A 21930-nucleotide genomic window follows, 5' to 3' on the forward strand; every position below is an offset into this window, starting at 1 on the left:
TACTAGCTTCCATTCATGTTTAGCCTTTTGGACGTATTTGGGTTGATCCTTCTGGTTTATGGAATCTTAAGGTTTGTATGTTGACAAAAACAGACAGACAGGGTGTGCTCTCGAGGTCACTACACTAGCTTAGTGCTGACAGTGATCCAGCTTGACATGGAGTCTATCACTCTGTGAAGTCTGTCCCCACAAGGTGTGTGTGTGTGCTCTCTACTAGTGGTGTGCATTATGCAGTGCTTTGTATAGCATCAGGCCCAGGGCAAGTGAAGCACTCAGTAGGGGGCCTGTACTACTGTTTCGTCTGTCTTAATGACAGGCACCATGACATTCACCATGGCAATTCACCATGGCGACCACAGTTTAAACCGTAGTTAGCTCGTTACCACAACTTTGTCCTTTGATCACTTCTACTTAATAACCTTGCTAAACTGTCTAAACACACTATAAGGACAAAAGTATTGGGACACTCCTCATTAATTTTTCCTTCTGACATAAAGGGTTTAAAAAAATCATGCATTGCTGGAGGATTTGATTGCATTCTGTGACAAGAGCGTTAGCGAAGTCAGGATGTTGGGTGATTTATACCCCTCTAGCCCATGGCATGGCAGGTTGATGTTTATCTGCTCCAGAGAGTCCTGTTCTGTGGGCAGTACTTCTCTACAGAAACTAGACAATCTGTGTGTGTGCATTTGCACATCTGTGTCAGCAGTGGGTGCAGCTGAATGCATTCATTAGAAGGGGTGTCCACAAACATTTGGACATCTAGAGTATAGTTTCTCCAGGACAAGATGCTGTCAGTCATACATCGATCAGGCATAACATTAGAACCACCTGCTAATATTGAGTAGATCCTGTGACCCGTCGAGGCATGGACTCCACAAGACCTTTGAAGGTGGCACAAGACGTTAGCAGCAGATCCTTCCAGACCTGTAAGTTGTGAGCTGTGGCTTCCATGCATCGAACTTGTTTGTACAAAACATCCCATAAATACTTTGCACCATTGGACCATTTTTGGTAGGTACTGGCCACGGCATACTGGGAAGACCCCACAAGAGTGTTTTGCCACATGATGCTCATAGAGGCCCCACCTCATAACTTACAGGACTTAAAGGATCTGCTTGGTGCCAGATACTACAGGGCACCTTCAGATTGCCCCAAGAACCTAAAGAGCTGCTTTGGCAGCATGAGGGGGACCTACTAATATTAGGTGGTTTTAATGTAATGACTGTGGTGTTTATTAGCTGTATTTTAGACACATTTACTGTTGTTTTAACTAAGGGCTTTGCTGTGCAGCTGTTTCCAGACCAGAACCTCTGCTTCTAACTGCCTTTTGTAACATGTGCATGTGTCACATAACAGGATTATCTCGTACATGATTTAACAGAAAAGTGCCATATGCCCCATTTAGTAATTGTTCAGTGAGCAGCCGTTCATGCAGATTTTTTTCCTCTTTGGCTTTTTTGATACCTCCAACACAATTAACCAAATATAGCAGGGAAACAAGCCCATTCCTGGAAAAGGATGCCTTCTGAAAATCCATGTGATTCCACATGTGTTTGGGTTGCAGGGTTGCAGGACTGACAACAAAACCTCTGTATCCATTGTGGAGAATGAAATCAGTAAGTTCCCTGAATGTCAGTTGGCCATATCCTATACAGATGTTTGCATAGTAACCCATTACAGCTGTCAAGAGGGATTATTTGCATATCAACCAATTTGACTGTGGTACTTCCTGAACACTGAAAACAGGGATGCATTGAATTTGCTTGCCTTAAATGTGGACACAGTCTCAACAAAGCAAGCAATCATTGGTTGGCTGACACTGTGGGATTGCTGGGATTCAAGCTCACAACAATATCTCCTGACAATATGTGAATGCATCATAGCAATTCAAGCTAGAGATAAAAGATAGTAAACTGAAACCAGGGCAGGTTCTGGCAGGTATAACCATACACAGAAGTCATGGTTTGCTTCACACTACGGTGGACATCATGGTTAGGTGCTAGTTCGGTACAGCACCAACAAAAACACCCAGATGCATTAGGCTAAGATTCATTTCACTGAAGTTGAACAGATGAGTGCTAGTTACAGCTTGTTCCACCTAGTGTCGTGTAGTCCCCTTTTAAGTAGTTGGTGCAGCCTGTAGTGTGTTAAAGCAGTAGAGTGTCAACCGTGTACATACACTCTTGCATAGGTCATACTGATAAAAACAAAAGGCAGTAGGTTACAATTGGCTACAAAACCGAACAGCATCTCGTAAATTTAAAAAATTGACAATAAACAGAATGATTGAAAATAAAACTTTAGCATTAATATTAAGGGTTTCACAAGGTTTCTCCAGACAAGACAGATGAACACAGCCTCACTAATTTGAAAGAAGCAGGTAGGTCCTCTGACTCCTGTGTATCATTTGCACTCACCATAGTCAGACACCAGTCAGCCTGAGCTGAGCTTAGCATGGCATGTCGCTCAGGTTTCGCTGCACAGCATACAGTGATGCACTATTTACACATAGGCTTTTGCATATTCTCAGTGAAACTGCATGCACAGTACGGTGATGTCGGCATTGTTACGTTATGAATGTTACCAATGTTACGAATATTATAGCCCTAGTAATGTCCAGTGCCCCAATATGCAATATACTGTGAGTTTCTGCTGTTTTGGAAATATGAATGTTGAGAACTGACATTGACAACTGTCACAACAGCCGTGTTTAGCTAAAACCACGGGAGTATAAAATGAAAGGCCGGAGCCCATCAACCAACCATTCTAAGACAAACTGCAAGGCCAGAGCACACTGTCGAACGGACAGACACGAGCGAACACAAATGTTGGGTTTGTTCACGTTTGTCCGGAAATGTTTGGTGGAATTTGACATGTTGAATTTGTGTTTGTTCGTGTTTGATGAAGTTCGGGTGTGCTTTGGGGGGTCTTTGGCAGTAAGTCAGTCCTCTCCGCCCAAAACGAGGCCATTATCGACCTCTTAGCTAAGCAAAAACAAACTAAACCGAGAAATTTGTGCGCTGTTCACTATGGTAACCAGGAAAGCGTGAGCTAAGTTTCAGTGGGTGGGCAGCTGCATATCTGGTCGAAGTCATGGCCAACTGCCCGAACATCAAACACGAATATCGAATTTGACCAGACACTTCCAGACAAACACAAACAACCTAACATTTGTGTTTGTTCGTGTTTGTCTGGTCCTGTGTTTCTGGCCTTTAATTATAAAGATGATATTGGCTGATGATGCCGGATACCACAAGGCACCTTCAGATTGCCCCAAGAACCTAAAGAGCTGCTTTGGCAGCATGAGGGGGACCTACTAATATTAGGTGGTTTTAATGTAATAGCTATGGTGTTTATTAGCTGAAATCGTTATTGGTATCTGCCATTAAAAAATTATATCTGTCAGACCAAGTAAAGTGAAAAACAGAATTGTGGGGGGCATATTTAAAGTAAGTAAATGCAGGATATTACCTTTTTAGTGTTTATTCAGTATATTTTATTAATTACAAACCCCCTACTGGGGTATACTGCGGTAAAACTTTTCTAAAATGCTGTCTTTAATTTAAAATATATTCTATCCTTATATTCTCTGACTGTTTCACTTAGCTTAGCTGCTAAACTCTCTGCATATTCAACAGATCGTAATCTCTTGAATTTACCTTCTCTTTTTCCTACCAGCTCATATTCTGTTGTGGAAACAGTTATACAGTGATGATAGAGGCAGCTATTTCTATGTCGGGTGGGGTTGGGGGGGTGTATATGTGGGTTAGTCTGTATGGTGTGGTGTGTTTACACATAACATGACATCGGTGACTTTTAGGAGTGCTTGAGGAGGACGTGGAAATGATCACGTTTCAGTTTAATGAGCCTCTCATGCGTTCATAAATGTCAGCTAGCCAGCAAGACCACACTGTTCTACAGCTGCGAGCTGAAATGGCTAGCATTCATGTTCTGACATTTTTAGTCAGCTTTACTTTGGTTGGAGCTATGGCTATTAAAAAAAAAAAAAACACTCCAAAGCTAATCAGCGCTGCTTATTATGTGTTTGTAGTAGCCAAGCGCTAGTAGGCACAGTAAGCCATGTTTGTTTTTTTAAACCTGCCACCTAACCTCAGCTTCAGGGGACAGCTGAAACTAGTCCAAACGCCAGAGTCTGGAGACCTGCTGATGGCCTCTTCCAGATCCATTTCACCTGAAGCTCTGTTCCTGCCCAGCTGTGGTTACTGAGTAGCCTGCATGCTGGCGCTTGCTGCTAGGAAGGCAGTTACCCAATAATTATGCACTAATTGCGCACGTTTATTTGATTAGCTGAAGTCCATGTTTCCCATGCTTTCGAATTAGCTCTGACCAAAGGATATCAAAGTCCCTTGAGAAGTTCAATAACGTTCAGTAGAACTGCAGTGTGGGATGTTAGGATTGGGCTAAATAGACTTCTAGCTCATTTCACACCTTTAGTTTAGCAGTTGACCTCATCATGGTCCTCATCATGGGATAGTGTAGATGTAGCACATCATTGTTGTTTCCAGTCTACCTGATTTTATTAACTTGCAACTATATAGTCCACCCTACCTGTTCAGATGCCAAAGATGCCCCACTTCAAAACTTACAGGCCCTAAAGGGTCTGCTGTTAACGTAGAGGTTGTGTGGAGTCCATGCCTCAAACGATCAGATCTGTTGTGGCGACACAAGGAGGACCTACTCAAGAGTAGGCAGGTGCTAATGTTATGGCTTATCAGTGTGTGTATATTGGATTTTGACAAACCCTGAGTTTGATTAAGCTAGAAGATCTATAAAGTTTCCCTCACATCCCAACATTTGCAAATAAAGAACATGTTTGTCACCCGAGGAACACCCGAGGAACAGCCTTGCATTGCCGATCTCAAAGTTTGGTTGGATGTTTTGAATGGTTTACAAAGAAATGAAAATTAGATGATTGTGTATTCATGCTCTGACCCAAGGTCAGGAATTGTGTAGGTGGCAAGTAGAAGTACATCTCAATACATCTGTTCTGCAAAATGGAAGGAATAAGAGAGGGGAAGGGAGCAGGAGAGAGAAAGAGCCTGTTACTCATGATTGCACATAAAGATCGTTTATTAGCAGCAAAGTGAGGCTCGAGGCGGTGTGGCTGCGGTTCGTCGTATGATCGGAAAGTGCCAGAGCAGTTTTTATGGGCTCTTACGTAAGTGCGTTCTACTGTACGGTAGTTACTTGGTGAAAGTGTGGGGTTGGGTTGCCATAGTAATAACAGAATTATGATGCATCTCTAGCACAGGAGCAGCTTCCTCTGTGTCTGGCCATTGCTTACAGTAGCATGTGTGTGTATGTGCATTAGGCCTGGTGCCATAACGGGGCAATTGAGGCTGTGTATTGGCAAGCATGTGATGCTACAATATGTATTACAGTACAGGGGTTATGATTCAATATATTGACATATAATGCGAGACTGTAATATTTGAAATATTAGGAAAACTGTTATAGTATAAAAACATGACAGCATGTGCATAAAATCTGAATCCAAATCTGAATCCAAACAATGACATCTGAATACAACACTTTCACAGTACTCAAATGTATCAATATTTTTTTACACACAAAAATACCTTAGAATATATTGCCCCTCCACCATCTTTGCCACGACACAGTATGGTCAGGAACGGCAATTGCTTGACAAGGCCAGACCACTAGAGGTGCTAGACTACTGCCCCTTGTGTTCATAATTTATAATTAGTGTCAGTAGTTGGCTAACCTGTTAATAATGATCTGTGTTTGGTAACAGATTTAACATTCAGTGGAGTTACAAACAGGTTAATATTTGGGTCATTGTCAAGTTACATGGTCCACCTTTGTTTCAGCTTTAGTTTTTGGACAGATGATCTCGCACTTTCCTCAGGAGTACATTGTTAATACAATTCAATAATTTGAACTCAATTCTGTGATAGAAAGCTTTCCGGACCCCGCTGTAGCAAAGCAGCCCAAAAACATGACATTTTCACTTCCATGCTTCATATTTTGTATGAGGTTCTTGTGCTCAAATGCTGTGTCACTGTGCCCAAATAATTCAACTTTGGATTCAACTGTCCATAGCATATTGTTTGGACCAAGAACACAAGTCCAGGGCTCAGTGTAGGTGTTCTCTGCCCAGCTTTAGTCTTGACCAACTAGATCCCGTGGTGACATTTTAGGATTGTTGGAGACTAATGGTCTGCTCTTGGGCTAAACTTGCTTGGATGGCCTGACCTGGCCACGGCTGATTTTCTTATCGTTCTGAGGTCTTTTTAAATTCCTTTCCAGACTCATTGGCATCTTCTCATCTGAAACTCATCTGCAACGTTCTTTCTAAAGGCCTCAGAGAGCACTTTGGATCTCTTCATTTGTAATAACACTCAGTTCAACAAGAGCAAACCAGAGTACTGATTCTTTCATCAGGCATTTTAAGTATTTAAGTTCAGTTTCTATACAAGAAAATTGTATTTCTATTAATTACATTGTTTAGTTATGTTATGTTATGTCTCAGTATTGCCAATCTCTCAGTGTTGTTAAAATGCAGATGACATGTTAAAAAGGAGAAAGATTTAATGGGGTGTCCTATTTTTTTCACATAACTGCATACGCTATGGTAGGATCGACAATGCACCAGCTCCTATACATGTGGGCGTGTGTATACGTGTGTCCAATAACTTTATAATAACAAATAATGACACACTTTATGACTCGCGAGCTAAGAGATGAGCCATAGGACATGTGCTATAAAAGCTTGGAGTATTTACCCTCTGTGCTGAAATGCCCTTTTGCTCTCGGGAATCTGCTGGGAAAGTGTGTATCATTTTACCCCAGACTCCATTTTAGCGTACCTCGTAAATGCTTCACGTGTACTTTATGTTACGACCACATACGCACTTTATCCTTCCATATGTTCCATTTTAGCCTTTGTAGGAGTCAATGGCAGCTTTAGGCCCGTATAAGCTTTATATACTATAAAAGTGTTATAAGCTAAGGAGCTTTATTATATGTCATTCTACGTATTTGCTTGTATAGTACAATGAGATTCTTTTCTTATTCTGGCTTAGAAAGCCTGTTTTAGAGCACAGGGTCAGCCCCTGCAGCAGTGAGGGTTAAGACCCTTGCTCAAAGGCTCAACTGTGGCAACATGGCAGATTTAGGGGTATCGGACCCACAACTTTGTGATCAATAGCCCAGCACTCTAAACACTGAGCCACCACTGCCACAAGATATAATAATGTAATTTACGGTCTGGTTACTTTTAATGCACTCAAGGGCCCAGCAGTGGCAGTGGACCTGGGTGTCGAACCCACAACCTTGCGACCGGTAAATTCGCCATTCTAACCACTTTCTTCAAGCCTTAGGAAAGCTGTTTATATATGATGTTGAGTTTGAATAGTACTGCTGTGTTGAGAGAGTGCCCTATAGATTGTCCTAGATTTGAATATCATAATGAAGGAACCAAAAGTCTGGTTAAAATAATGTGCTCAAGGGCACAAAAGTGGCAGCGGACCTGGGTATCGAACCCACAACCTCGTCATCGGTAACCCAGCATTCTAACCACTGGTTCATCAAGCCTTGAGAAGATCATTTGTTAAAGAACCATGTATTGCCCTATGGATTTTCTGAGATTTGGGTTTACTCAAGGGCTCGACAGCATTTGCAGACCTAGGCATCGAACCCACAACCTTGTGATCAATAATCCAACACTCTAGCTACTGAACCACCATTGCCCCAGGATATAGTAACCCTTAACCTTTTTGGATGGACACATTTTATAAAGAACCATCCTTAAGAGGCTCAAGAGAAGGCAGAGAAAGCATTGAAGCATTCACATGGTTCTCTGAGCTGTCGTGGTTCTATATAGAATCATTGCCTTTGCTAAAGAACCCTTGAACCCCTCCTTTTGGAGATAGGAGGTTTTGCTCTAACCGACAAATAGTCATTTCACAAAAGCCACTGTACGAAATGCAGCCTTGCTTGGAAGCCTTCGTAGAGGTAGCAGCCATTCTGCACTGATCCAGGACCTGCTGTGTTTAGTCCTCCTGTCCTCCTGTGCTCATCTTTAACGGTTGTAAGAAAACCACAGCGGCTGCTCTCAGATCAGCTGAATAGGGGTGTGGAATAGTTGGTGCAGTGTTGCTAAGAAACATGAGCTCCTACTTAACCTCCATTTTCTCCCTGACAGCTGCGCCTCTTGTGCTTGCTAATGCATTCATTCCAGCCTGCTCCGACCATGTGTGCCACGTACAATGATCATCTCCCAAAAGACAGGCACACACACATACACAAGCCCTCTTATGTACACACACTTCAGGCGCCAAGCCGAAGGAGATGCAGGCATACATACAAATACCCTTTCGCAAATACACAAAAGGTTAAAGACGCATCGCCTCTACCATGTGAGGACCTTGTAACTCCAAAAACGACAGACGTTCTTTAATATAAAGGTTCCTAACTGGTCCTGGGAGAGGTCTAACGTGGACTTATTGATGTACTGTAATTTTGACAATATATGGAGCCTCCTCAAGCATCTGCATTTACACAAATCCTTCTTTGAAGAACTATCTATTGAGGTTTTTTAGAGAGCCACGTTTTTCTATGATGTTGCTTCAAATAGCACCCTTTTTTGGAGAGTGTGCCCTTAAGATGTTCTTGGATTTAGAGTCCATGATGAAGGAACCACAAATCAGGTGAAAATAGTTTACACTGCTGAGTGGCATATCCATCTAATGCCATGAGGTTATCGGGAGATTGTCAATTCATTTTCCAGTGATACCACAGCCATCCATTGCTGGGTGTCAATAAGGGCTTTACTCAGTGTGCGTGGGTAGGTAGATGGCTCTCCCTCTCCCCCATCACTAGCCAGCTCTGGCATCTGTTGGGTATCTCTGATGTTGGGGATCTGGCGCGTTCCTCGGAGACCGCCTCGGAGTGATGCTGCATTGGCGGCAGTTGAAAAGGAGTGCTTTGGCTGACTTAACATGTATCAGAGGAGGCATGTGCTTGTCCTCACCCTCCTAGCATCGGGGGCATTGCAAGTGGGGGGAGTGGGACAAGTGAGTGAGAGGGTTGATTGGCTCAGCTGTATTGGGGAGAAAGTTCGTCCAAAAATTCGTCCGGCCATGTTGAGCTTTCGAAAGTTCGTGATCAGTAACAAGTTGAAAAGAAGTGATTGGCTTTAAATGTAACGAGGGATGCACACGGTAGCCTTCATCCTCTCAGTGCTGGAAGCACCGTGCGATGGGGGAGTTTTATGGTGGAACGGAAAATACCTGCATTTTTGGGATGCGCTGTCAGTTGTGGGAAGACTGATTAGCAGACATATTTGATGACTTGGTAGAATTAAAGCTGACTGCTGTCTCACCTTCGAAGCTGAATGTTCAGATCCCATGGGGGGGGGGGGCGTACTTGTGAATGGGATAAGAACAAGTATTTATTTTCCTTTAAAGTTACTGTTTTAGATCTCTCTAGATTCCCATTATAAACCCTTACAACAGTGACACACATGCCCTTTTCTTACCATTAAGTGTGTCTTACACATGCAGTACTCTCTCACACACACACACACACAGATGGGAATTCTTCAGGGACGGTATTAATGTTTTATCACAACAGCTAGGCCTGTGGTTGCCAGATAGAGACAAAGAGTGCTCATTTCTATTGACTGAACAATCCCTCGTCTACAAGCACCCCGTTACCTTATCAGCGCTTAGCGGCAAGTACAAGCACAGCCACCCAACATTTTACGATTCACAGGACAGAATAGCAAAGCTTGCCGGAACCCAGTGGAGCAGGCTGATAATGTCAGTGTGACAGCTTTACTGTCTTTGATCAATTGAAAGGCGAGAAGAAAGATGGGCCTTCTATTTGATACTAGAGCAGGACACAAAGGAAGCGGCAGCTCACCGGGCCTGCTCATGTGTCCTGTAGTTTCACTTCACTGAGACTGTACTGTACCGAATTGCCCAAATGCTGATTCAGAGTTGCAACTGGTAAAACTTGGACCAGTTCTCTTTTAGTATCAGGTTACCCTGCCTTCTCTGACAGCACAGAGTTGGCCAAACTGGGAATTTCTCTAGATTCTTTTTCTGTAAACCCCCATTATAAACCCTCAAAACATTGCTGATTAGTCTAAACAAACAGCATGAAAAACATGACAGCTGAATGGAAAATGAGTTCATCGTGTGGCTTACATGAGCAGTGGCGTTTCCAGTCTTTAGCAAAGATGACAAGAAACTGCTAGATATGAGATGTATTAGATTATTACATTGTGATATACAATAATCAGCAGACAATTAATAGCAGACAATTATGAACACTTACCTAACAGTGGGAACAACCACCCTTGCAACTAATGACACCAGCTCAATGTCTTGGAATTTTACGGACTGTATGGATGTGATGGAAGGTGTTTATTGTAGTGGTTAGCTGGTCCTCAGTGGTGTGTTGATTGCTTAGTACCGGTATCGATGGAATCCTCGTTCCCCTCTAGCATCAATGGCCTGAGGTCCACCACTGGTATGCGGTTGGGAGACACTGCACAAAGTCGAGAAAATTGACCACCCCTGGTTTGGAATGAACTGAGCCTGGGATGTCAGAGATGCCACGTGACAGGGTTTGCTGCACATATAAATAAACAGTAGTAGTAATAGTTGTAGCAGAGTGCAAAATCATCGGCAGGGGCAAGGACGCAATTTGACTGATAAAGGGACAGGGCTTTTAATTTTTATTGGGTTGAGTTGTATTTAACCGGGCCTGTATTTAGACGGGGTTGGTGCATATTGTTTTCCTCGGTCCAGTTGAGCTCATGTTTTTGAGTATATATCATATGACATTTCCTGAACAACACTTCAACAAATCAATAACAGGCAATAAAAAATAGTATAATTACAAGTTAAATAATACAGGAAGATGACAAAATCCTGGACCTAGTAACTAATAACTGAGTTTACACATAGGGCCCAGGCCATTCCCCTTCCCCGTACTCTAATCACCCTCTACATCGCAATCTACTCACAGGGGTCATTAACTATGCACCTCCCTTTGCCAGTGTTTCGCTGAATTAAGCCCACAGTGAGGTTGAGCCTGTCTTTATTGGCACCATCATTCTGATTTCCTCATTTTTGGTGCTTCACAACAACAGAAGTCAAAGATCACTGTCCATAATCAAAGGCTGCGTTCACATTACCAGGCTGAAGTGACTCAAACCTGATTCGTTGCCTTAATGTGACACAGATCTGATTTTTTCAGGGCTCTGTGAACAAATCAGATTTTAGTCCCTTTCATATGTGGTCTTAGATCGGATACATGTCCGATTCGTGGGCATGCGACATGAATGTGAACGGTCAGATCTGATTTCATGTGTCTTTTTTAAAAAAAAAAAAACTGATTAGTACATAAGATTTTTTAAGAATTTTTAAAATCTGGGGTCAGAGCACAGGGTCAGACATGTTGTGGCGCCCCCTGGAGCAGAGAGATTGTCTTGCTCAAGTGCCCAACAGTGGCATCTTAGAGAACCCAGGTATTGAACCCACAACCTTGTGATCAATAACCCAGCATTACTAGTCGCTGAGCCACCGCTGCCGAATCAGTTGACATGGTTTGTCCGTATAACACACAGGCACACAAACTCATTCTGCTGCTCTCTCTCTCTCTCTCTCTTACTCAGACTCTCTCGGTGGACCCTTCCCCTCCTCCACTCACCGATGCCACCACAAGCCAAAGCGCTGCTTGCCACTTCAGCCCTGCATGGGCCTCCCCGTCAGCCCGCTGCTCTTCCACCCCAGCGCCAAGGGCTCACAGATCGTCATGGATCTGGCCCAGAGAACCGTCAAGAGGCAGGCCAGTTTCTGCAACGCCATCACCTTCAGCAACAGACCCATAGCCCTTTACGAGCAGGTCCGCCTCAAGGTGAGAGCTTAGAGGCCAAATGTTGGGCAGAAGAAGTGCGATTACACTCCTAGTACTTAGATGTGAGGCAAAAGACTGCATGGGTTTCCTGTTTATAGTGTAGACATGCCAAATCAAAAACACACCTTTATCAGTCATCTGCAGTGCTGCAACACACCTACACACCAAACACTGAGCTGTCCAAAAATAACCAGCTCTGTCTCACATCTGTTTCTGACAATCTCAGACATGCAGGACCACACATATACCCTCTTATCCTGTCCCAGCACCAACACACACACTGCCTTTACTGTGGTTCCACAGGTAAACCACACTATCAGTATACCCCCCCTTCTTCTGCCTTTGCTTTACCCCATCACATCCCTACATGAACTTATTTTTCACAGAGAGACAGAGAGAGACCAAGAAGATGAGGAAGAGAGACCAAGAAGAAAACAGGTAGACAAAGTAGAGAGAGAGAGACAGACCAAAAAGACAGAGAGAGAGAGAGAGAGAGAGAGAAAGACACAGACAAAGTAGAGAGGAAGAGACAGACCAAGAAGACACAGAGAGAGAGACACACAGACAAAGTAGAGAGGGAGAGACAGACCAAGAAGACACAGAGAGAGAAAGACACAGACAAAGTAGAGAGGGAGAGACAGACCAAGAAGACACAGAGAGAGAAAGACACAGACAAAGTAGAGAGGAAGAGACAGACCAAGAAGACACAGAGAGAGAGATCAAGAAAAGGAGAGTGAGGGAGTGAGAGAGAGAGAGCAATAAAGGTGCCAAGCCTTTATTGTGATACTCAGTCAAGCTCAACCGGTTACTGCCATAGCAAACACACATCAACACAAACACACATACAAACACACACACACACACACCTGTGCGCTCAACCACTCTCTATTTTTCTCTAATACACCTTCAGACATGCACACCCAATTTAACACACACACACACACTTGAAGTGTGGCAGTCTTAAAAAGCCCAAGCCTCTACAAAAGCCCGGGGTGCTGCGGTGTAAGTCACCATGTTCTTGACATGTTTGTAGTATTTATCCCCTCGACCGGGGCAGTGGTTACTGTACGTCAAATAAAACAGACCCCTTCTACTCCAAACACAGCATACTTCCCCCTCACGCACGGCCCCCCGGCCTCCACCTTCCCTTTAAAGGAATACTTCACCCAAAAACGCACGGCTACTAGGTGCTAACACTGAATGGCAGCTGGTGTGGGGTGGGCTGGCATAATTGTAGTCATAATGCTAACGGGATGTTGTGTGCTTTCAGCCATGACTAGAGGCATTAATAATAAGCATTAATAATAAGCATTTCAATATCAGATGTTTTCCAGTCAACTTCCAGTGAACACATTTTAAAAAAATTATAACTTATAAATTCATAAATACATTACTATGATGTATACTTACAGTTAACATGTAGCTTATTAATTAATTTAATTAAAAAATAATAAAATACTTGTTTTCAAATCAACTTTTGTATCAAAAACAACCACTACAATAATTCACCTAAAGAACTCTTGAAATGTCACATAAATGATATTTTATATAGATGTATATTTATAACATACTTACATTGTTTAGTGCAGTACATTCAGAAATGATGGTTATGCACAACAAAGTATCCCTAGAAGTGTGCTATTTAGGTAAGACAGGAACTAGAAATATATTTGAAGTGTAAATGTATTTAATGTAATTTAATTTCTAATACATGCAATGTATAATTGTGATGCAATTGTAATAGTTACTAAATGTGGTTTCATTTCTTTTTAGGTAAATGTGAAATATGGATTTAAATACATATGCAGTTGTATGTTTAAAGTCTACCTAGGTTTACTTAAATAGTTCAATTTTAGCAAAGTTAAGTAAGTTTTAAAGTAATCAGTAATACATAATTAATGTTTTTATTTATAATTGTTGAAGAATAATAAGTACAAAAAATAGGTCCATTTTAGCTTTCTTTAAGTGCATTGGTTATTAGTGTGGCTACAGGTACACGCTAGATTAGCACACCTAGTCTACTTTTCTTCACTGGGGAAGAAATTGGTGGTTGGGGCCCGGTGCTGGTAGTGGAGATGTGTGAGTGTGAAGAACTTTTACATCGGTGAAGAAGTAAAGTCCAGTGATGGTTCTTTTAACCTTTAAATGGTTTGTCACATTTTTACAAACATAGATCTTTATGAAACCAAAAAAATGTGGCATCCCTCAAAGAACCATTTTAAGCACCTTTAAGTTTGAGTGTAGGTTTGTAACAATTCCAGAATTTGGATTTGGGACCAAGTGTAGTAAACACTCATCCTTATCTGAACATCAAGGGCGGGTTTCATGAACATAGATTAAGCCTAGTTTTGGACTAAATTAAAAGATTTTTAAAAATTAAAAGTATTGAAGTACTGAAAATTAGACTATTGAATGGTTTAACACACTGCGGTACAGAGGTATAGAAGCAAACTGTGTCACAAGGTCAGTCCATGTGAAGATCGTTTTCTGAGCTTCTTTGGCTTCCATACTTAGATCACCAAGAAGCAGTGCTGCTGGAGTGGGGCTCTGCGACTGGGCTTCACCTCCAAAGACCCATCGCGCATCAACCCAGACAGCCTGCCCAAGTATGCCTGCCCAGACCTGGTCTCCCAGAGTGGTTTCTGGGCCAAGGCCCTACCAGAGGAGTTCGCCAACGAGGGCAACCTCGTGGCCTTCTGGGTGGACAAGAAGGGCCGTGTCTTCTACCGCATTAACGACTCCAGCCCCATGCTGTTCTTCAGTGGTGTCCGCACTGTCGAGCCTCTGTGGGCCCTCATTGACGTCTACGGCTTGACCCGAGGAGTGCAGCTACTGGGTGAGTGACACAACAGCACCTCCTAGAGTAGTGGATCCCACCTGCCCTCAACCGGCAGACCAAGTACTGTCTTAAATCATTAATCGAAGCTGTCTTTAAAAGACAAAAATCTGCTGAAAGTTGATAGTGTTGTGGCATGGATATGTGCCTGACATTTTCAGAAATGTTTTTATGACCTTACTGGGGTTGCCACAATACCAGATATTATTGGTTTTGATACCGATACCAAATTATACCATCACAATTCTTTGACAATTAACAATCAATACAATACTATACAATTTGTGAAGGTGAAACACAACCATTCGGGTTCCTAGACATTGGTTAAGCCTAGTCTTGGCCAGTGTAAGCAAAATTATTTTGTCTTGGCTTATGAATCTAGGGCTACGCTGATCTCCACTTTATGTTGTCTTTAAAGGTAACCTAGAATGTCACACTTGTATTTAATAATAAGCCTTTGGTACATGGAAGTGACATACTGTCAACCTCAAACACTGTTATGTTCAAAAGAAAATCCAGCATAACCAGAACAAAGCTGGGAAATGGACCAATTCCAGAACCACAAAAACTGTTTTGTTAAAGACCTGGGAAACAGTCTTTTCAGCTTGCTGTATGTCAGCTTTCATCTGTGCCGTAAATCAGCCAACACTTTTTTTTTTTAACCCTCCATAATTCTGAGACAAAATAACAGGGCGGTAAATATGCTTTTTAAACGACGTCTGAGCATTTCCCACCCGGACCAAAGTCACACACTTTTATATATCAATACTAATAAAATGTTCTTGCATGAGTTGATGAGTTACGGATTTATATTTATAGAGGCTTTATAACCCTCTAGCCTATGCCTGGCATTAGGCATGCTGCTAATAGGTTCGTGTTTATCTGCTCCAGAGAGCCCTATTCTGTTGGTGATGTGTCTCTACAGGGACTAGACAAGCTATGTGTGTGTGTGTGTGTGCATTTGCACATCTGTGTCAGCAATGGGTCCTACTTAAAGTAGCAGAATGCATTCATTAGAAGGAATGTACACAAACATTTGACATATATAATGCACCTAGTCAAACTAGACTAGGTAATGATAAAGCCTCTGCCTCAGGGCTCTCAAGGACCTTCTGTTCTTTTAAAAATGAATGTGCTACAAGCGGGTAAGTGTGAAGAACCATTAAAAGTATTTTCACAAACACAAATGTCTTTTACAAAATGGCTCTTAATGGAACCAACAATGGTCTTTCGGTCCTTATGGCATCGGTCAAAGACCCCCTTGAAGCACCCCTGTTTTAAGGGTACATAAAGGTGGAATATTTAGTTGTAACGGTTTCCTGAGCATGGTAAGTATATCTACCCATGACCACTTATCTAGAATCTCAGCTGTACATTTGTCTATTTGGAATGCAACCGCCCTGCATTTCCTGTCTTTGGCCAGAATGTTCTGTCAAGCAATTTCTGCGGTTCTGGAAGCATCAAAAGTGTGTGACAGACTGGAGGAGTGCATGTTTTCAGGACTGGGTTATTGTGTTAACAGTGGCCCAAGCTGGGGTGTATAATCACACTCCGTCTGGCACGCATAGCAGAACTTAGCAGGGCATACCGTAGGCTGAGCTTTGATGTGTCGGCGTGTGTGAAGGTCTACACACATACACATAGACCCACATACTGCCTTAATGCTGTCATCCCCCAGGGATAATTATAGAAGCAGGTCACATGCTGTAGAGATAGCCCCATCCATCCTAATTGCGCACTGTGCCAATTGACCGCAGTCTCCCTGCCTGCTATCTGCTGACTGTATGGGATGGTGTTTAGTGTATGTGTGTGTGTGTGCATGAGTGTGAGTGTGTAACTTTATCTAAGAGCAGTCAGTCCCAGAAGTTTTGGTGCTGACATGAATCACCAACCCCCTATTCCTCGACAGCCTAGTGCTTGTATGTTTGTCTTTAGCCACTTCCCACCACCACCACCACCATAACTTCAGGCCCACCACTGCATCTCAAGATCAGAAGGCATGGACCACTTCCTCATCCTTTGACAATCTGCAAATGGACAGATGGCCCATGGCTGTAGGTCAGCGCAGCACCTCTCCAGTTTCCATCAAACATGGCCCTCAAAGCCCTCCATGCCAGGGCTGGAAAGATCAAAGTTGAGTGGCCCTATCCGTGCACTCGAGAGCAGAGGGGAAGTAGCTCCTACAGTATTATCAATAGAGGGAGGAAAGCTGCAGTAGCTTCTAGTGCTCTCGCTCCAGTCAAAGATTCTCTCCAGTTTACGTCAATAAGAAGATGCTCACTCATGTAGGCACATACAGAGCTCCAGGCTGAAAATGCTTTGGAGTACTACAGGTGTAAATGGTACCAATCCAATGTTAGCAGAAGAGCCAAGGTTGGTTATTGGTGGAAATCAAGAGCAAACCTGATGCAGATCTGTAACAAAAAGGGATTAACCGAAAGATTATTTTCTTTGGTATTTCTTTCTGTAGGGTTTACCTAGGCTTTAGCCTAAATCAAAGACATTTAAAACATTTTTTGGAGTAGCTGTCTCTACTGTCCAGGGAGAACGATCACCAACCCACCTCATCCCCAACTCCCCAACTCATCCTAAAAGTATTAAATTAAATTAAATTAAATTATCATTCCAGAGACCCAGTTCTACCTGTCTGGCCCATGCCTGGCATTAGGCATGTTGCCAATAAGTATTAGTGCATTTGCACATCTTTGTCAGCAATAGGTGCAACCTAAAGTAGCGGAATGTGTCCATAAACATTTGGACATATGTGCACTATATTTAGCCTGTGTAAGTAAAGGAAAAAATGCCTTAAGTGTGATTGTTGTTATGGATTTTGAGCCGCAATGCTTTCCACCTGCATGTTGTTGTGTATATCTGCAATTCCTTGTAATTTTCCACATTGCTTTTGGTCTCAAGGGCTCTTATCAGTGGAATCTACATTTTGTACGTGCTTTAGGCCTTCTCATGGCAAAATATCCCTTTGCACCGCTAGGTCTGAGACACACTCATATAAACATACACCCATGCTCCCTCCCACACATACGCCCACAAATACAAGCACTCCTCCAGAGCAGCCTTCACTTGAGATTAGCTCAGCTGTCTGTTCACCTGAATAACCCTAATTTGAGTGTGAATGGCTGTCTGTGTGTGTGTGTGTGCGTGTGTGTGTACACCAGCTTTTCTCATGCACTTTATGTGCATGTATTCGCCACGTATGCAAGTCTGGACTGGTTTCACTTGTTGTGACAGTTACCAGATTGATTTTCCCCAAGAGCCAAAGAGCTCATTCTGCCATGCTACGAGGCACCTGTACCTAAAGACAGTCACACCACCTTTCTCTTAATCTCTTTAGGGTTCAACTTTGTGTGAAAGGAACTTATCCTGTTATCCTGGGAAAGTGCTACAGGTGTAAATTTGCTTGGACATGAGTGGTATTTGTGGTTCAATAAAGCATAAATCAGGTTACTTTTTTATCGTTGTTAACTTTTTCACCTTTTTATCATAGTGATAAATCTGCATTAAGGAAGTCCAAATTTGTGGACACCTCTTCTAATGAATGCATTTAGCTACTTTAACTTGTACCCATTGCTGACACAGATATGCAAATACACACACACACATAGCTTGTCTAGTCCTTGTGCAGAATTACTGCCAATAGAATAGGACTCTCTGGAGCAGATAAACATAAACCCATTGGATCTTATTGCTTAATGCCAGGCGTGGGCTAGAGGCGTTATAAATGAGGAGACTGGCCACCAGTTGAAATATGAGTTTTCAATACACACAACAGGGCGTCTGTTTATGGATTAGGTCCCGCCTTTGAACAAAAAGAACCAGTCAGCTTACTGGTTATGCAGTGAGCGGAGGAACCCCCCTTGGTGTGGAGATCTGCATAAGCGCAGTAGCCAGAACGAGCCATAAAATCATGTTTTTTGCTAATTATTAAGCCCAACGTTACAAACTGTCCATGAGCTTTTTGTGAGATTTTATCAGTGATTTAAAAATATTTAATAATAATTTAATAATTTGTTATTTTGAGTATGTTAGTCTCTCCACATTCACAGAGCTAGAAGCCTGGTCTCATTTAACTGGAAATAACTGCTTGGCGATGTTGCAAATATGGCCGTCCAGTGAACAGATTTGCTTAGAAGGACTTCAGTAAAAAAAAGCCCCCCAGTATTGAGCTGTGTAGCAGTGGAACTGTGTTTTTCTGGAATAATGGTGCTTCATCCAGTACTTCTTGGATGAGTTGGGGAATAGAGGATTAGGTGTGTGGGGGGAGGGGGTCATCCATCATCTTGACCTTACTAACGCTCTTGTCGCTAAATGCAATCAAATGCTCACAGAAATGTTCCAAAATCTAGTAGCCAGCTTTCTCTGCAGACAGTTTCACCAACAAAAGCAGGATCAACTGTTTTTCAACACCCTTGGTTTTGATTATGGAAACGTAATGCCTGCCCGTCTAATGCTAGTGCTAACACGACTATGCTCATAAGCATAGCTGTCCTTCTGCTCCTCCTCACTTCAGGCCTATACCGTTTATAGCTGTATCAACTACTCATAAACAAATCCAAGACACTTCCTGAGGCCCTTGCAGCTTAAAGAAGGTGTCACTGTGACGATCCTAGTGCTGTTCTTTGCTAACGCTTGATTTAGCACCTGGCTATATGCGGATCTCAGGCTGCGCTGCCATAGGATGCAGGGGTGCAGGGACGTAAGGGTAATGGAGTGTAATGAAGCCGTTCCACAAGGCATATGGACACGCAGAGAATGAGGAATGTTGTTTAATAAATACCTGAGGCTGTGGCTCAGGCTACTTCATGGCCCTGTTGCTCGTGCACACACACACACTTACATACACTGGACTGTATATGTACAGCCCTGAGTGACTTCAGATGTAAGAACTTCAGGGTGGAATTGTAGTTGGATCCTAGCCTAGAAACAGGGCAAGGATAAGTATTACACAATGAAATCAGCAGGGTTGAATTAACTCTGTCAGCATCTGGATTAACTCTGTGCTGAGAGTCATATATGAACCTGATGATTAGGCTGAAGTACAATAGCCACGTCTTCTGCATAGTGTCTTCAATTCTACGATTGCGCACCAAGACGTTTTTGCTTGTAACTCTAGCGGTTGCTGAAGCTTTTAGGGATCATATGGTACCTTCATAAGCGGCAGAGGCCTAAAGTCATATGTATTTTGAAATCACTGCTGCTGTTTACATTGCATGAACAAAAGTGGTCCAGAGGTTTGTGTGTGAACAGCTAAGTGATTCCCAAAAAGAATTAAGGTAAAGTTAAAGATGACACATTTCTCAAATATTTTAAGCAAGATTACTTTTTTATGTCTGTATTTTACAGCTTCAGAATATCAAAAAAGTGTAAGGGCCTAATGAAAGTTTTGGCAATCTGCATGGTCAGTACTAAGTAACACCCCCTATGCACCGCTAGGTCTGAGACACACTCAAAACATACACACCCAAGTTCTTCAGCCGTCTTTTTTGGACCATCTTTATGTTACAATGTATTTACAGTACAATTAGAAGAAAAAAGCTTTATCTGGACAGTAAGTGCTTATTTGCTATTTGCTAATTAATAGTTGAATAAATACCAAAAATGCATACCATAAATAGTGGTTTTACATCACTGTATTCATTAAAACATCTCCAAAATTTTCCTTATAGCAGTCTACTATTGTTTATTGTTATCATCCAACACCTTACTTTTTACTGTATTTATGTTCACCTGCATCTGGTCTAATGTGATCTGTTGCTTTTACAAGAAAAAATCTTATTATTTCTGAGATACATTTGTCAAAATAAGTGCTTGGGTGCCCAAAGCATAGGGCATTCCAGATATGCAGCTTTGGAAAAATTAAGAGACCACTTTTTTTGTTGTTTTTTAATTTGCATCTTTACGTATAAAAGCTGAGTTTCCTGAATTTGCAGACTATGATTGGCATGAAGTCACCCAACAGCAATGTGAAAGACTAGTGGAGAGCCTGCCAAGACAAGCTGTGATTGGCAGTCAAGGTTATTTCACCATAGTGATTTCTGAATGCTCTCAAAGTTCAAATATTAGTAGATTTTAATAATCATGTCTTTGCATTAGAATTATTATAATAATTTGTTTGCATTATTTGAGCAGTTGTTTTTGAGCAGTTGTCATTTCTGCAAATAAATGCTCTAAATAGCAATTTTTGTATTTGGAATTTAGGAAAATGTTTAGAAAATTTTGTCCATGGTTTATGAAATACAACACAAATGTTAATTTCCCTAAACGCATTGCCTATAAATAGTAAAACCAGAGAAACTGAACATGTAGGGTGGTCTCTTATTTTTTTTCCAGAGCTGTATATTGTTGCTGTTGTATTTTGTGTTTTTTTGGATTTGTTTTATATAATTGAAGGACACCAGCTCCAAAGCCAAAAGGTTACAATGGGTTACAGCGGTATAACGGCTTTAGTTACACCATGGTATGAAAGTTGATGGTTATCATACAGTGTACGTTTGCTTAAGACTGGAAATACTTGCTTAATATTGGGAGGGGGGGTGGGGGGCAAAAAACAAATAAATCAGTCAATAAATGAAGAAAATAATTAGCTAATTAATCCTTAACAACAAATAATCATTAGCTGGATACAAAATAGTTTAAAAGAGCCACACCTCACATTCAGCTTTCTTATTTATTTATTTTTTACATATACTTTTATTCATAAAATATTTTAACTATAGTCAATATTTGGTTCAACCAAAAAAAAACAACAACAACAACCCTGATTCCTTTCTGTTGAGGGTCAGTGTGTAATAAGAAGAACAAGAGAAAGAATTGTGAAATACCATGTACTGTGATACTGTAAATACTGTGTTATTGTACAGTGAAGTCATATACCATTGCCTACAAAGGAACCAACAGAAACACTTCAACAGTACTTGTTACATTGGATTATTGGCTTTTATTCCAACAGTGATGATCTTATACCTAATGATTCCGGTTAGGTCTCAGAGCCATTACAACCCTGAGCAAGTTGAACTGGATAAGAAGATGAATAAATGAATGCTGGTCATTTACAACTCGGAAACCCACCAGTGAGTTTACAAATAGGCCCAGCTGTTGCATGTCATTTCTCAGAGATTTATTTCAGGCTTGAATAGACCCTGGCTTTCCTTAGATGAGCCAAT

At 41.9% G+C, this 21930-nt stretch overlaps 1 protein-coding gene across 2 annotated transcripts in view; it reads left to right on the forward strand.

Annotated features, from left to right (window-relative positions):
* The window catches only part of neurl1aa (neuralized E3 ubiquitin protein ligase 1Aa), a 101239-nt gene that overhangs the window by 48235 nt on the left and 31074 nt on the right, over positions 1-21930 (forward strand). For both annotated transcript variants that reach the window (XM_072657402.1, XM_072657403.1), the window contains exons 2-3: positions 11675-11916; positions 14431-14752. In XM_072657402.1, the coding sequence (XP_072513503.1) occupies positions 11675-11916; positions 14431-14752 (564 nt within the window). The remainder of the gene's footprint in view (positions 1-11674; positions 11917-14430; positions 14753-21930) is intronic.

Source organism: Salminus brasiliensis, chromosome 15, assembly GCF_030463535.1.
Source record: "Salminus brasiliensis chromosome 15, fSalBra1.hap2, whole genome shotgun sequence".
Taxonomy (NCBI): Eukaryota; Metazoa; Chordata; class Actinopteri; order Characiformes; family Bryconidae; genus Salminus; species Salminus brasiliensis.